General features: G+C 34.4%; 1 protein-coding gene across 1 annotated transcript in view; it reads right to left on the minus strand.

The window, feature by feature from the left end:
- The window catches only part of REDIC1 (regulator of DNA class I crossover intermediates 1), a gene marked incomplete at its 3' end in the record, with an annotated part of 36271 nt that overhangs the window by 13801 nt on the left and 5332 nt on the right, over positions 1–17138 (minus strand). Inside the window, exons 3-9 of the mRNA XM_081127794.1 lie at positions 13985–14117; positions 13555–13603; positions 12492–12680; positions 8385–8500; positions 3833–4362; positions 3509–3578; positions 2458–2518 (exon numbers count right to left, since the gene is read on the minus strand). Coding sequence (XP_080983920.1) covers positions 2458–2518; positions 3509–3578; positions 3833–4362; positions 8385–8500; positions 12492–12680; positions 13555–13603; positions 13985–14117 — 1148 coding nt within the window. The remainder of the gene's footprint in view (positions 1–2457; positions 2519–3508; positions 3579–3832; positions 4363–8384; positions 8501–12491; positions 12681–13554; positions 13604–13984; positions 14118–17138) is intronic.

Consider the following 17138-nt stretch of genomic DNA (forward strand, 5'->3'; position numbering starts at 1 on the left):
GTAAAAGTATAAATTTCACTGGTAAAGGTAAATTTATTGTAAAATTCAAAATAACCTAAACTGTAAAGGTGGTGGGTTAATCATTTATAAAGCTAGTATGAAGGTTAAAAGACAAAAGTAGTAAAAATATGCTAATTTATTAATAGATACATAAGATTAAAAGATATAAGTTGTGACATCAAAATATAAAATGTGAGGGGAGTAAAAATGTAGCGCTTTAGAATGCATGTGACTTGTTTTTACCAACTTAAAATAGACTGCTATAAAGATGTTGTTTTATATAAGCCTCATGGTAAACACAAAGCAAAACTCAATAGTAGATATACAAAAGATAAAGAAATATAAAGCATACCGCTAAAAGAAAATCATCAAACAAAAAAGAGAGCAAATAAAAGTAACAAAGGCATGATAAAAATAACCAGAAAGCAATAAACAAAATGGCAATAAGTCATACCTATCAATAATTATTTTAAATGTAAATGATCTCAATTCTCCCAAAGATACAGAATGGCTGAATTAAAAAGAAACAAAAACAAGATTCATCTAGATGCTGCCTACAAGAGACTTACTTCAGACATAAGGACACAGATGGCCTAAAAGTGAAGGGATGGAAAAAGATATTCTATACATACAGAAGCCAAAAGAAAGCTGAGATACCTATATGTATATAAGACAAAATAGTTTTTAAGGCAAAGACTGTAATAAGAGACAAAGAAGAACATTATATAATGAAAAAGGTATGAATCCAGCAAGAGGATATGCATTTGTAAATATTTATGCACCCAACATAGGAGAACCTAAAAATATAAAGCAAATACCAGAAGACCTAAAGGGAGAAACAGACAGCAATACAATAATAGGAGGCTTTAATACTCCACTTTCATCAATGGCTAGATCATCCAGACAGAAAATCTCTCCTCACTGTTGCCAGACACTTTTCAATAGACTGAGGTCTTCATACTTCTCTGCTAAAATTTTTTCAGTCTTTCTTTCTGTTTAGTCATAGGAAATTAAACTATTACATGTTATACAAGGCCTTTTATAACCTGGCCCTTTATATTGTCCAAAATTATTTCTTGCCCCCCAACACCTTGTAATTTGTACTACGGAAGTAACAACAATAACTAAATTAAAACAAGTCAGTTGCAGTTTCTAAAACAAGCTATACCCTCTCACATTTTAGTTAGTATCTATGTTGCTCCTTCTTCATAGGATGAAAGCATTTTGTCCATTTGGTAAGCTTATTAATTAATACCCAAATCAAAAGTTTTCTCCTCTATCACATCTTCCTCCGACTACCCATGAAATCTAGAAGTGTCTTTTACTAGGCTCCCAATCCCTTTTGTACAAACTCCAATTGGAGCGCTTTATCCAAATGCATTAGTTTTCTGTTTCTGTCTAGCTACTATATTATAATTTCTTAAAGACAGGTGCCAGCCCTGGCCGGTGTGTCTCAGTGGTTAGAGTGTCGGCCCGTGCACCAAAGGGTCATGGGTTGATTCCCAATCAAGGGCATGTACCTGGGTTGCAGGTTGTTCCCAGTCAATCAGGGTGCATACGGAAGGCAACCAATCAATGTTTCTCTCTCTTTCTTTCTCTTCCTCCTCCTCCCCTCCTCCCTCTCTTCCCCCCCTTTCCCTCCCTCCCTTCCACTCTATCTAAAAGCAATGGGAAATATCCTCAGGTGAGGATTTAAAAAAAAAAAAAAAAAAAAAAGATAGGTTTCCCGTCTGTTCCTCTCTGTACCTCACAGACTCTAGTGCATAAGCTTCATGAGAAAAATTTTTTCACCACTATATTCCCAATGTCTAGAATAAGAGACACTCAATAACTATCTATTAAAGTGAATTCATAATCTACTTAATGCATATTTACTGAAGATAAAAAACAAAAACAGTTAGTTAAAAATTTAAAGTCCGGTAAGAGCTTGAATCCTGGCTCGAGTGTGTGACCCTGAACAAGTTATTTAATCTCTTTGAACTTGAGTCTCTTATGCTGTGAACACTTCACAGGATCAGGCTCTTGTAGAATAAAGTACATAAAGTTCCTAGCACAATGGCCGGAACAGTTGCCACAATCACACACCCTTCTTATGAGCAAGGCTTAAAACTCACATAACAAATGTTTATAGATGTTTCAGTATTCCTAAATGTATAACCATGTCCCCCTGTAGCATTTCCATCTTGTAATAAATTTTATAGGATTTACTAAAAGAATTTTAAGTGTACCTAAATTGGTCTGTCTCAAATAAAGCACATTACAGTTTCTGAAAAGGTATTGATTTTATTTCCAGATCTAAGCTATAATTTCCTCAGAGTAAGAAAATACAGGAAAAAGAGCCTACAAAAGAAGTTTTTGATAAAAGCTAATCTTAAATCAAAGTAAATGGCAAATACTTAAATATAACACAGTAATATGAGTGGATTCATTCGAAAGATAATGTAAGATGTACGTTACCTCACCAAGTCCAAAGTCCCATAATGTCTTAGAACGCAATTCCTCCAAAGGGCTATTACTCCTAAGAGTCATGAAAAAGACAGTACTGAAGTTGCTTTATTCTCTTGGAAAATTATTGTCCTAAACTATGGTTCCCAAAGTTGGCTGTGGATCAGAATTATAAGGGAAACTTTAAAAAAAATATTTATAAGCTCCATCCTAAGGAGTCTATTTATTATGTGTAGATCAAACTTGCTGTTTTGTATTTAATATCACCCCCTCACGTGATGTGGGTCTGAGGCCAGGTTTAGGAACCAAGACATAAATCATTTTCATAAAGTACATTTTAAAATTCAAAGCCTTACATGCTGTTTTCCATTCATAAGTTTCTGGATATTTGGAGATTTGACAAAGAATCTAATTTGTTGATTTTATTAAATAAGTTGTAAATCTAAGTTTTAATTAATTTCTTGTGCCAATCCTAGCCGGAAGAAAATACTTCCAAAATAAAAATCTATTCTAGTTCATTATTTTCCATTAGCAACATTGGACTAAATTACAATTATTACCACGAAAGTTAGGACTATTCTGAAACTACAAGTTTTAATTACCTATAACTGCAGTGTCATAGACTATTGATATGCTTTCTTATGCCATTAACATTTAAATTCTATTACTTCCTTGTTCTGATTCCATAATAACCAAGCACCCTTCCCATGGAGAGCTACCAAAAGTTAGAAAATAGGCTTATCATGCCAGTAAGCATTCCTATACATGTAATCCTTCTATTTCTTACTGTAAATTAATAAAATGATATTCTGGAGATAGAGAAGTTTCTTGAACACATAAGTCAGTCTCCTCAAATCTAATTAACATCAAAATTCAGATTAAAAGATACTTTTGCACTGGCAAATATGAGCACCATACCCTCAAGTACGGTGATATAACCAAGATTCTGACAATTGGTAGGCCTTCTCTGAGGGCAGCCTGCCCAGACTCAGCAATATCCCTGCCCCACTTAGCATCCGTTCAACCTTCAATATGCATTTCCCACCTTCACCTAAAAACTTACCTATTGTTCACTGGATATTTCTGGATTTCTATCTGTGACTTCTTCTCTTGGTAGTCCCTTTCAAATTTTCCTTTAAAAATAAAAGTATGCATTGAACTAAAACTTAAGCATAGACTATTTCTGTTTTTTCATTTGAAGCTTGTTAGTATGACCCACTGCCTGGTCCACAACATCATATAATAGAATGTCATTCTATTTTTTATTTCATATTCCTCCAATTACACACACACACAAATACACACATGTATGTATACACATGCACACACACAAACTGAAAGCAGAAAAATCCAATACACTATTACACTTTCCACATATAACACCAACCTTTCTTTTCAGAGCTGGCTGGGTAACAATCCTTCTCAAAAGATGTACTAGGAGTATTTCCTTCATTATTGTTGTATTCTTTCTGATAGTACTTCTTTGGCTGACACTTTTCTGGATAACTTGTTTTATTAAAGTTAGAACTATTAAAATTCAACTCCGGATCTGGAAAAATACTTCTAATGCATCTATCAGAGGGATGGATTTTATCAGAACTGGTGACTGCACAAATATCTCCCATTCTGTCATAACCACACTTGTCAAATGGTTTCGCTGTCCTCTGTTGATCTATGCTTAATAAATTGATCACATTTTCATTAATAAAATAGTCAAAATTCTCTGGTAGAAGGCTTGGGGTTGGCTGATTCACATCTTCAAGAAAACGTGAATCCTCTTTTCTATTTTCTTCCCAAATATGTTGTCCTGACTGTTTTTCAGTAATGAAGTCTGAGTGTCTTCTCTCATCCATGTTTCCACAATCTTCACCTGTAACTATAGCAGGGCTTCCAATGAGGAAATTCCTATTTCCTGGACTTTGGGGTAAATAAAAACATATTTAGCAAGAAAAGTATATAGCATTTTCATCTAGAAACTCTTAAAGTCTTAGAAAACATACTGAGTAGCTACTAACATTTGCCTAGAGTATGTTTTTATTTTTCAAATTTAAATAAGTAGTATTTCTTTGGGTGGAAATTTGTCTACTGCAGTCTTGTATGGCCTTAGTGAGTATAAAAATAACCTACACTTATCTCAATGTGAAAAATTAGTATGTGGTTCAATTTACTGTTATATTAACAAAATAAAACATGACCAACCTATGTATATCTTCTGTAATAATGTGTAGCAAATAACCTAGACAACCACTACATGTCACTGATGCTCCACTTAACCAGAGAAAGATATTTTTAAGACCATGCAGAGAAAAATTATCCCCAGTGTTAAAATATTAAATCAAATAGTTATGAGGACGTTATAATAGATATTCCTCAACCTAACAAGAATATAAAAACAACTCTGATGTCCCCAGGGAAAAACAATATAAATACAAATGCATATAGAGTAATAAAACCAAGAAATAAGATGAATTAGATGAAAAGGTTAAACCAGATAACATTAATGCCCTTCTAATGCAGAAATCATAATTCTAGATTTTGAGCAACTTAAATAAAAGAATCAAAGCTATCACAGAAAATAATTAGAAATCAAGATATTCTGGATTTTGTTGCCTTTGACTCTCTCTACAAATTTTGGAAGGGTTAGGTTGTTCCGGAGATTGGAGTTAATCAAAAAAATTTAGAAAAGAAACAGACTGCTAAAACTGATTGACTTCTAATTTTATTTCTAAAGTTACTTATTAAATATTTAATGAACAGGTGCACCTGCTGGATTCCAGAGAGTGCACCACATTCTCTGGAATGGGGACAGACAGATAAAAGGATTCAGTTTGATATTAAAGAGAAAGGAATTCAACAAAACACTAAAGAAAGTCATCAACACACAAGAGAATAAGAAAGGAACAGAGAACTACAAAAACAACCAGAAAATAATTAATAAAATGGCAATAACTGCATACCTATTAACAATTACTTTAATTGTAAGTGGACTAAGTGCTCCAAAGAAAAGACACAGGGTGGCTGAATCGATTTAAAAACCAACATCTGTACATACGGTACCTAGGAGAGACCTATGTCAAATTTAAAGACACACTCAGACTGAAAGTAAAGGGATAAAAAAGAAAAACATTTCATGCAAATGCAATAAAATTTAAAAAGCTGGGGTAGCAATATTTATGTCAGAAAAAAGACTTTAAAACAAAGGCTACAAGAAGAGACAAAGAAGGGCATTTCATAATTATAAAGGAATCAATCTAACAAAAGGATACAACTCTTGTAATATCTGCTCATCCAATGTAGGAACACCTGATTATATAATGCAAATACTTAGAGACATAACGGAAGAGATCATGAGAAATACAAGAGTAGGGGACTTTAAAAACCCACTGACTTCAATGGATAGATCATCCAGACAGAAAATCAACAAGAAAACCATGATCTTAAATGATATTGGACTAGATCAGTGATTTTCAACCAGTGTGCCACAAGAATTTTTAAAACATGTAATACCTGGCGATTTAGTCAGGGGCACTGACCTCTGTTCCTTTAGTATGTCAAATAAAAAAATGACAACAGCCAACACAATAGCCACCCAGTGTGAATGTATACTTTTTTTTTTTTTTTTGGTCAAAATGGCAAAAAATATATTTTTGGTGTGCTGTCAAATTTTAGTAATTAGTTTATGTGTGCCATGAGATAAAAAGGGTTAAGAATCACTGGACTACAAGGACTTAGCAGCAGGAAAACATTTTCCTCAAGTGCACATGGAATATTTTCTATGACAGACCACATGTTAAGCCACAAGAAAAAAAGAGTAAATTAAATGCAAAATAAACAGACAAAAGGAAATAAAAGTAAAAGCAGAATTCAGTGAAATAAAAAACAGAAAAATAAGAAATCTGTTATTCAGCCAACAGCAATCAACAGGTGCAACACCACTGTAAAAAATGCCAGCCAAGGAGCTAATCCAATAAAGAAAGAAAAATCCTTGTATTACGGAGAGGCCGCCCATGGTCAGCTGTGGAAAGTGAGCAGTGAATTTGAATAAGAGCAGAGAGGTTGAAGTAAACGTCAGACCTGCATCAGAGAGGGCCCTGAATGCTAACATAAATTTAAGATTTAACATTTTATTTAGTATATGAGTTCTAGCATGCAAAGCAAACATATGGCATTGGGGGTACCAAAATTGTTGCAATAAAAATAACTCAATGAGCCCTGGCCAGTGTGGCTCGGTTGGATGAAGTGCTGTCCCATACACCAAAAAGTAATGGGTTCGATTCCTCTCATACATACCCCACTGCTGGTTCAGTCCCAGTGGGGTATGTATGAGAGGCAACCAGTGTCTGTCTCTCTCTCCCTACCTCTCCCCCTCTTCTCTTTCTCTCCCTGTCTCTAAAAAAAAATGAAAAAATTAATGAGCACACTCGAAAAAAAGAAAGAAAAGAAATATGTGGCCCAGCCAGTATGGCTCAAACATTAAGCATGGACCCAAGAACCTGTAGGTCGCAGTTCGATTCCCAGTCAGGGCATATGCCTGGGTTGCTGGCTCAATCCCCAGTAGGGGGCGTGCAAGAGGCAGCCGATCGAGGATTCTCTCCCATCACTGATGTTACTCTCTCTCCCTCTTTCTTCAATCAATAAAAGCATATTTTTTAAAAAGAAAAGAAATGTGAAACTGAGAGATGATTCAGTGAGAAGGTAAATAAAATTGGTAAATCTCTACTCAGAATGACAAGGAGAAAAGGGAAAAAATACAATTTACCATATTAGAAATGAGAGAAAAGACACCACTACAGATGTTAAAGATTTTAAATGCATAAAAAGGAGGTTTTATGAATAACTTTAAGTCAATAAACTCTACAACATAAAAAATAGGATGCATTCAAAAAATTAATAAAAAAGATACACTCATTGTATAACACAAACTTCCAAAGCCCACTCAAGAAAAAAATAAGTAGTATTACCAGCCTATATCTAGTAAAATATGGTAGTTAAAGGAAAAAACAAACAAACAAAAAACATCCTCCCACAAAAAGAAAGCAGATCAGTAGTTGCCTTGGGATGAGGGTAAGGGATGTGAAGTGGCCAGAGAAAGGAATTACAAAGATGCCCAAAGAAACTACTAAGGATGATGAACACTATATTCATTATACTTGACATATGTCAAAACTTAAAGTGCACATTTTAAATAAGTTCAATTTGTAGTATGTCGATTATACATTAATAAAGCTGTAAACCAAATGGATCTGAGGACAAAGAGGGAACAAAAAGAACGGTTATGAGGCTGTTAAAATTCTCCAGGCAAAAGGTAGTGGTAGCTTAGAAGAAAACATGAGTAGAGAATACTAAAGTTTGTTAGAACACAATATTGGCAAGACTCTGTTGCTGAAATGGATATTGGAAGCTAAGAGAGAGAGGAAGGGATCAAGGACAAGTTTTGGTTTAAGCAACTGAGTGAGTAGTGATGCTATTTACCCAGATGAGGAAGACTAGACTAGGGTTACAGAATGAAGGCTTTCACCACCGTTACGAAGAGCCACTCAAACTGGTTTCAAAGTTTAATGCATTTAAAACAATAAACCAGGGTTTATATACAGAAATCAATAGAATAAAAGTGGGGCACTGATCAACAGCCATAAATGAGAAAGAAATTAGTATGTTTATGATACAGAAAAAGACACTAGTAATTCATGGAGATTATAAAACACATGAAAACACCTTGGCCCAAAATATTTTTAAATAAATAAATAAGAGGCAGGTGTGCCCATTAGAAAGTAATGACTTAAAGCTATTTCAATTGAATGCTATCTTCCCTCTAGTGGGTTTTTTCTACTAGTATTACTTAGGTCTGTTTGCATTTTTACCTAAACATAAATATCTGTGTCCATTAAAACCAAATGAGTAACTCAAACGAAGGTTCGTTTCCTTCCACGTCTGCTCACCTGTTTAATCTTTCAAATAATGTTCCACACTGCACTGTGTCATATGAAGGACTGAAAGCATACTGACTTTCAGTTAATTTGGAAACCAAGGAAGTAGAATAATGAACATTACTGAGCTGGGGGGAAAAAAAAAAGGAATGGAAGAACCTGACAAAACGGTAAGTGTTCATATACACAATTAAAATTATTGAGCATAATGCTATTTAAGTGAACATCCACATCGAATAAAAATATATTTTTAAAAAAGTATCTTTAGTCTAAAATAAAGGAATTGTGTCCTTACTGAAAACAAAACAAATACTATTCTAACAACAAAAGCAATATCAGTATTTGGATAATTGCTAAACTAACAGAGTTGGTACTTTGATGAGCTAACCACTTTCTCAGAGGTTAAAAAAAGATTTTAAAAAAAAATACCCAGGATACTAGGACCTTGAGAAAACAAAAGTTAAATTTCTCTGACAGAAAATAATAGTTTCTCCCAAGAAAAGAGCTGTACTTATCTCAGTTCTTCCATTTACTGAGTAATTTTACAGACTGCTACTTTCATCTTTCTGAATATCAACAGCATTGAGTACAACGGGAAAATATGTGAAGCCTTTTGTGAAAAGCAGATGAGATAATTCATTTATTAATGTGGAAGGTACCATATAAATGTAAGGTATTATATTGGCCCAACCCTAATTTATTCAGCAATAATAATTTATACCTGCAGTATATTTTATTTATAAGCCATAAAACAAAGAGAGTTCCAACCAACTCATGGTTTCATTGATCTTTTATATTGTTTTTTTTAGACTCTATGTCATTTATTTCTACTGATCTTTATTATTTCCTTCCTTCTGCTTACTCTGGGATTTTCTTGTTCTCCTTCTAGTTCTTTTAGGAGTAGGGTTAGATTGTTTATTCGAGATTTTTCTTGCTTCTTGAGGTAGGTCTGCAGTGCTATGAACTTCCCTCTTAGGGCTGCTTTTGCCGAGTCCTGTAACTTCTGTGTTGTCGTGTGTTAATTTTCATTGATTTCTAGGTAATTTTTTATTTCTAACTTGATCTCACTGGCAACATGCTACTTTGCCTCCATGTGTCTGAGTGTTTCTGAGCTTTTTTATTGTAGTTCATTTCTGGTTTCATGCCATTGTGATCAGAGATGATGCTTGGTATGATATCAATCTTCTTGAATTTATTAAGACTTATTTTGTGTCCTAATGTGGGCTATCCTTGAAAATGTTTCATGTGCACTTGAGAAGGATGTATATTCTGCTGCTTTGGGATCAAGTGTTCTATAAATACCAATTAAATCCATCTGATCTACTGTGTCATTTAAAGTCCCTGTTTCCTTGTTGATTTTGTCTGCAAGATCTAGCCAGTGATGTCAGTAGGGTGTTGAAGTCCCCTACTCTGACTGTACTGCTGCCAATCTCTCTCTTACAGTCTGCTAAGAGTTCGTTTTTTAAATATACTTAGGTGCTCCTATATTGGGTTCATATATGTTTAGTACGTTTATGGCCTCTTATTGGATCAATCCCTTTAGTACTAGAGTATTATGTAGTGACCATCTTTGTCTCTTGTTAGGGCCTTTCTTTTGAAGCGCATGTTGTCAGATATGAGTAATGCTACCCCAGCTTTTTTATCGTTCCCATTTGCATGGGATATTTTTTTCCATCCCTTCACTTTCAGTCTGTGTGAATCTTTTATTCTGAGATGGGTCTCTTGTAGACAGTACATATATGGGTGATTGTTCTTATCCATTCAGCTACCCCATGTCTTCTGATTGGAGCATTTAATCCATTTACTTTAAGATTATTATTGATTGGTGCTTATTTATTGCCATTTTTTTCCTTTATACCTATGTTCCTCTCTCTTCTTCTTCTTAAAGCAATTCCTTTAACATTTCTTGCAATGATGGTTTGGTGGTAATGAGCTCTGTCTGGGAAGCTCTTTATCTCACCTTCAATTTTAAATGATAGCCTTGTTGGATAGTCTTGTTTTCAGGTCCTTGCTTTTTATGACTTTGAATATTTCATGCCAATCCCTTTTGACCTGAGAGTTTCTGTTAAAAATCAGCCGACAGCTTATGGGAACTCCCTGGTAGGTAACTGTTTCTCTCTTGCTGCCTTTTAGATTGTCTCTTTGTCTTTAACCTTTGCCATTTTAATTATGATGTGTCTTGGTGTGGGTGTCTTTGGGTTCATCTTGTTTGGGACCCTCTGTGCTTCCTGAATTTGTGTGACTTTTTCTGTAACCAGGTTAGGAAAGTTTTCTGTCATTATTTCTTCAAACAGATTTTCTATCCGTTGCTCACTTCCTTCTCCTTCTGGTACCACTATAATGCAGATAGTTATGTTTCATTTTGTCCTTGTCCCAAAGTTCCCTTAAACTATCATTTTTTTCTTTTTTTTAAAATTACATTTGGGTGATAACGGGTTAATAGGATCATATAGGATTCAGGTGTGGATTTGTATGTTATAAGTTCTCTCTATTGTACTGTATACACACCACCCAAAGTCAAATCATCATCCGTCACCAATTCATTTCTTTTTCATTCTTTTTTCTTTTTGTTGCTCTGATTGGGTGTTTTTTCTACCTTGTCTTCTAAATTGCTGATTCGATCTTCTTCTTCATCCAGACTATTTTTAATTCCTTCCAGTTATTCCTGATGTCAGATGTGGTATTTGTTCATTTCCAACTGATTCTTATTCATGGTTTCTGTCCTTCTTCATTCTAATGTTCTAAGTTTCTTGAATTTCCCATTAAGTTCCTTGTAGTTGTAAGTTCCTTGAGCATTTTTATAACCATTACTCTGAATTCTACATCTGATAAATTGCTTCCCTCCATTTCACTTAGCTCTTTTTCTAGAGATATCTTCTTTTCTTTCATTTAGCAGTTGTTTTGTCTCCCTATTTTAGCGGTCTTTTTGTTTGTTTCTATGTGCTAGATAGAGCTGCTATGACTTCCTAGTCTTTGTGGGGTGGTCTTATGTAGTAAGTGTCTGTGGGTCACAGCAGTGCAGTCTTTTGATCTCCAGAGCCTGGATGCATTAGGAATGTGGGTTATTTGGGCTCTCTTGTTGTAACTGGGTCTTGATTATTGTCGTCCTATTGGTGGATGGGATTCCCTCCTAGGCTGGCTGAGTCTGAGGCTCAACCCCGACCACATTATGCAAGCTGTTGTACAGGTACAGTCTTGAGGCGGTTTCTGCCCTTGTGTCCTCTTCAGCTAGTCTTCAGTTGGTAATTCAGGGTGAATGTTCCCCAGTTTAGTTTTATTTCCAGTTTGGTTCTGGTAGGAGGTGCAAAAAAGATTCACCTACTCTGCTGCTATCTTGAAAACCTGGGTATTTTTTTCTATAAGCCTTAGTTACCCACTCTTACTCTTCATTATGGCACATAGTAGTTTGGTGCTGTCAAAAGAAATCATGGCCCTCCTTGCTGGACTTGCTGGTCTTCTTGCCCTCATGAAGTAGGAGATTTGATAGGGGAAGATTTGTCTGAATCCAAGGAGGGTACTCCAAATTCTTCTCCAGGAGATAATTTCTTTTGTAGCTGATTCTTTTCTTTCCTCCTGACCTCTATTGATGAGCTTTACATATATAAATAGTCCTCTCAAAATATCGAGGCATACTGTCAGTCTTCCATTATTAGCAAGAATTCCTATTTGTATAGTTTTAATTAACATGTATTTAGCCAGTTCTCATTTGTCAAATCATAAAAAGAATCAAGTTGTCATAATTCATACTTTAACCAAGACATACTGAAATTATGTATTGCTACTCACTGGACCTTTCCATACCAAATAGTCAATTACTGTGATTACAATCATTAGCTATTATAAAACACAATGAACTATTTTCAATTTCACTATCAACAATTTTTAACAGGATGATAATTTCAAAGATTTTTAAAGAACATTCCAGTTTCTGGATTCATAATCTTCCACAAGTAAAGACAATTAAGCTTTTGTCCTATAGAATATATTATACTTATTTTTATCTCCTAATTTGGCTATATCTATAGCAATTCACAAGTAATATTTTTTTAATTTATAAAAGAAAGAATACTATAAAAATATAATGATATATAATACTAAGAACTAATGATTCAAAGATACCTGCTCATTCTCTTTTTTTTCATATGCAACTTTCTGAGGACTAGGTGCTATTCTTGGGACGAAACTTTGTTTTTTAATATTTCTGTTAGAAGATAATTCTGCAGAAAAATATGATGGAGTGAAACTGCAGTTTTCTATTCTGTTGAACTGAGGTTCGAAAATTCTGTATGAATCCATGACTTGTGACGACTATAGGAAAGAAGATACAATTGTGAATTTCCAAAATATATAAACTAGAGAAGACAAAAGTCAAAACAGAAGTGAGTAGGTCATGCATGTGTTGCAGAAAAAGTCCCAAGGAAGGCAAGTCATCAGTAATTGACAGGACCTTTTAAGACAAGAGAAGTTATCATCTAAGCGTGCACTTAAGAGCTCCTTTCCATCTGTCTTTCTTACCCTCGGTCCCCTCTATCCTAAAGCTCCATTCCTTGTCATCTCCTAATGACAGGAAATCTGTGTTTCATTAACCCAAATTCAGGTAAAAAGATTTCCAAGAGATTTTAGTATTATTGCTATTATCTTTTTGATGTAGTTTAACTTTGGCAATTCAAAAAAAGGAAAGGGTAATACGGTATTAGACCTTAAAATTTCAGGCTTTAATCACAATCTATGGATTTTCTAATTGATTAAAATATTATTTGCTGAAAGAAGAAAAAGCATTTACAATACTTCCAAAAAAATAATCTGGGATCAATGTGAATTTTGAAATCACAATTTGATATAAAACAATCTGGTCGCTATACCTGAAGAGATAAATTGCCCGATAATTACATGAACCCAAAGTAGGAATCCCCAAATGAATTATCCTTTCCAATTCATCAGTAACAAGCAGAACCAAATGTTATGCACATCTAGGCCTAGTCTACATTACCAGAACTCCAAAGGGTTTCTCATAAGCAGTCAGCTAAAATATTTTATGGTATAGATTCCTTACATTAAAACTTTTAAAAGAATAATTTTAAAGACTATAAAAATTTTTCCCAATATTAAAAAAAAGTTATATTATCTAGTAGCATGCCACAATTGTTAAAATAACTTACAATTTTTTTTTTTTAATTCTCACCTGAACCAGGCCAAGTTCTTCCTTGCTGCCTAGTCTTTGACAGTGTATACTAATGAAAATAAAATTTTGAGATTAAAAATAGACATGGCAATAAAATTGACTATCTTTTTGTTTATGTTTTAAAATTCATACTGTTCTATACAAATACACAAAAACATATGAAACTTTAAATCATTCCAGAGACATACTGAGTTTTATAAAAATTATACTATTACTAGAGAGACATTTGTATGATAAGGAAAGTCAAACTATGCATACAAAACACTTAGTATGAACATTAGGTCATTTGACAATGGTCTTAATAGCTTAATAATACAGCAGAACAAAAACTAGAAATAGAAGAATAAGCCCTTTGTATATTTTCAATGAATAAAACAGTGTCAACAATCCATTTAAATATCTAATAATATATAACCTATCCAAAACCTACTTGCTTTCTATATCATCAATGCAGAGCTTTGATGGTACACGGGGAGGCGACATTGGAAGTTCTAAATCATGCTTTTTTAGGGGCATTTTTACGTCTCTATTCATATTCACATGAACTGGTTTTCTCAAAGTTTCTGTAACAACAAAAAAATTATAATTTAAAAATAAAAATGGATAATGAAATCTTTTAAAAGCATTGTTTGATATACCATGTTCATTAAATAAGTGTACATCTTAGAAATTTACTAAAAACCATCTATATTCTATAAGAAAAAGTCATTACAGTACTATCACAGATAATTCAAATCCTCTTTTTCTTCATTTTACATACACCTCACAGAAGGGGCTCTACTAATTCAGTTCTTTTTTTTCCTCTAAACCTTCTATGACCCCAAGCTATATGAAATGCAGAGTTATATACTATCATGGCAATACATATGTTCTCTATTATAGCACTTACCACACTTTACTGTATTTGATTAACTCTATATCTCTCACTAGATTTTTAAACTTTATAGAAGCAGAAGCCTTGTCTCTCCTTATAAAAGACTCACTATTTTGTCTGCTCAGTACTTTTAACTACTCTCTTGTTCTGGAAAATGCTTTTTATACATACACAGACTATATAGTTCTAGAAGAAACTTTCTATCTTCTTATAAAATCCTACCTCTCTGGAAAAATAACTGGGTTAAGGTTAGCTATCTGACCCAAGATGAGTAATATCACATCCCTCTGGTATCAAGTAACTGTTCCAGTGCAGTTACAACAGGGCAAAGCAATATCCTTCCAGCGGAATTTAAAAATTCAGAAGCAGAGAAACAACTCTCAGTATTTCCCTAGTGGCAAAACTAAAAGGTGAGCAATACTAGTTCTTTGTCACATTTTAAGCTCAGTAATGAAGACAGTCTGAGGGAATAAAGCTAATATCTTTTTTTTTTAATGTCTTTACTGATTTCAGAGAGAGGAAAGGACGGGGAGAGAGAGAGAAACATCAATCATGAGTCATTGATCCGCTGCCTCCTGCATGCCCCCCACTAGGTATTAAGGCCACAACCCAGGCATGTGCCCTGACCAGGAATCAAACCACAATCTTCTGGATCATAGGTCAGTGCTCAACTGCTGAGCCATGCCAGCCAGGCCTAAAGCTATTATCTTAACTGAGACTCTTCATGGCATTAAAGTCTCTAATTCAAGCAGTCTTTGAGGCCCAGCTGCACCATTACGCTTCCTTTTAGTTAAACATCTTAATCCACTCAGGCTGCTGTAACAATATCATAGACTGGGTGGGTTATGAACAACAAAAATTTATCAGTCTGGAGGCTAAGCAGTCCAATATAAAGGTGCTGCCAGATTCAGTGTCTGATAGCCTGCTTCCAATTCATAGATAGCCATCTTCCTGCTGTGTCCTCACATGGTGGAAGGTACAGGAGAGCTCTCTGGAGTCTCTTTGATAAGGGCACTAATTCCATTGATGAGGGCTCCACCCTCATAACTTAATCACCTCCTAAAGACCCCACTTCCTAATTCCATGACATTGGGGGTTAGGGTTTTAACATATGAATTTGGGGAAGGGGGACACAAACATTTAGTCCATAACATTAAGTAAATATATATATTTTAAAATTCTATCATTTGCAGTCATGAGTCCTGACTAATAAAATTTTGTTTTTTGTTGGGGAGGAAAAATATCGTTTTCCTTTACTCTTCTAAATTCTCTATAACAAAAGATAGATTAATAAGAGAAATGTATTCAATACAAAGTTTTATGTGAAAAACTTTATAAGGAAATTAAAACCCAAAGAAGGGGTTAAACCTGAGCATTTTCATGCTAAGTTTGATGAAGAGTGGAAATTCATGGGAAAAAGTGATAGGACAAAAAGGGTATGAGCTAAACGTAGTAAACTGGGGAAAACAGCAATACCTGTTCATCTAGATTTCTCTCCATGTCCCTCTGTCTCAGAGATAAAGATCCTCTGTGTTTAGGGAAAGCACCTCTCACACGAGAATCCTACCTTGCACATCCTGCTTCTCAAATTTCTTTAGCTTAAAATACTTAATATGTCAAGGTACCATAAATTTGGGTAGCACATCTGACCCCATCACATTTTGTTCTATTCCCAGCATCCAATATAAAACTTATGGTAGGTATTCAATAAACATATGCTGAATGTATGAATGAAAAGAAAGTAGGGGAGAAAGAAAATATATAAAAGTAAATGCATCACTGGACAGCCATATCCAAAAGAAACTGGAACTTGAAGTGGATTAAAGACTTGAAAGTTAGATCTGAGGCCACAAAACTCCTAGAAGAAAACATATGGGGTAAGCTCCTTAAGATCAGTCTTGGTAATAATTTTTGGACATGGCACCAAAAGCAAAAGCAACAAAAGCAAAAATAAACAAGTGGGACTACATCAAACTAAAAAGTTTCTGCACAGAAAAGGAAACCATCAACAAAATAAAAAGGGAACCTATGAAATGGGAGGAAAATATTTGTAAATCATGTATTTAATAAGGGATTAATATCCAAAATAATATATATAAAGAATTCATATAATTTACTAGCAAAAAATAAGCAATCTAATATTAAAAATGGGCAGAGGAACTGAAAAGACATTTTCCAAATAAGACATACAAATGGCCAACACTAACATGAAAAGGTGCTCACTATCACTAATCCTTGGGGGAAATGCAAATCAAAACCACAAGATATCACCTCATACCTGTTAGAATGACTACCATAAAAAATGCTAGCGACAACAAGTACTGGCAAGAATATGGAGAAAAGGCAACCCTTGTGCACTTTTGGTGGGAATGTAAACTGGTACAGCCACTATGAAGGACAGTACAGAGGTTCCTCAAAAAATTAAAAGTAGAATTACCATATGATTCAGTAATCCCACTTGTGGGTATATATCCAACGGTAATGAAAACAGAATGTTGAAAAGATATTTGCACTCCCATATTTACTGCAACATTATTCACAATAGCCAAGATATGAAAACAACCTCGGTGTCCAACAAGGGATGAATGAATAAAGATGTGGTGTGTGTGTATATATATACACACACAATGGAATATTCTTCAACCATGAAAAAGGAAGAAATCGTTCCATTTGTGACAACACGGATGGCCCTTGATTGCACTGTGCTAAA

The sequence above is a fragment of the Miniopterus schreibersii genome (genome assembly GCF_964146895.1).
Source record: "Miniopterus schreibersii genome assembly, chromosome: 2".
Lineage (NCBI taxonomy): Eukaryota > Metazoa > Chordata > Mammalia > Chiroptera > Miniopteridae > Miniopterus > Miniopterus schreibersii.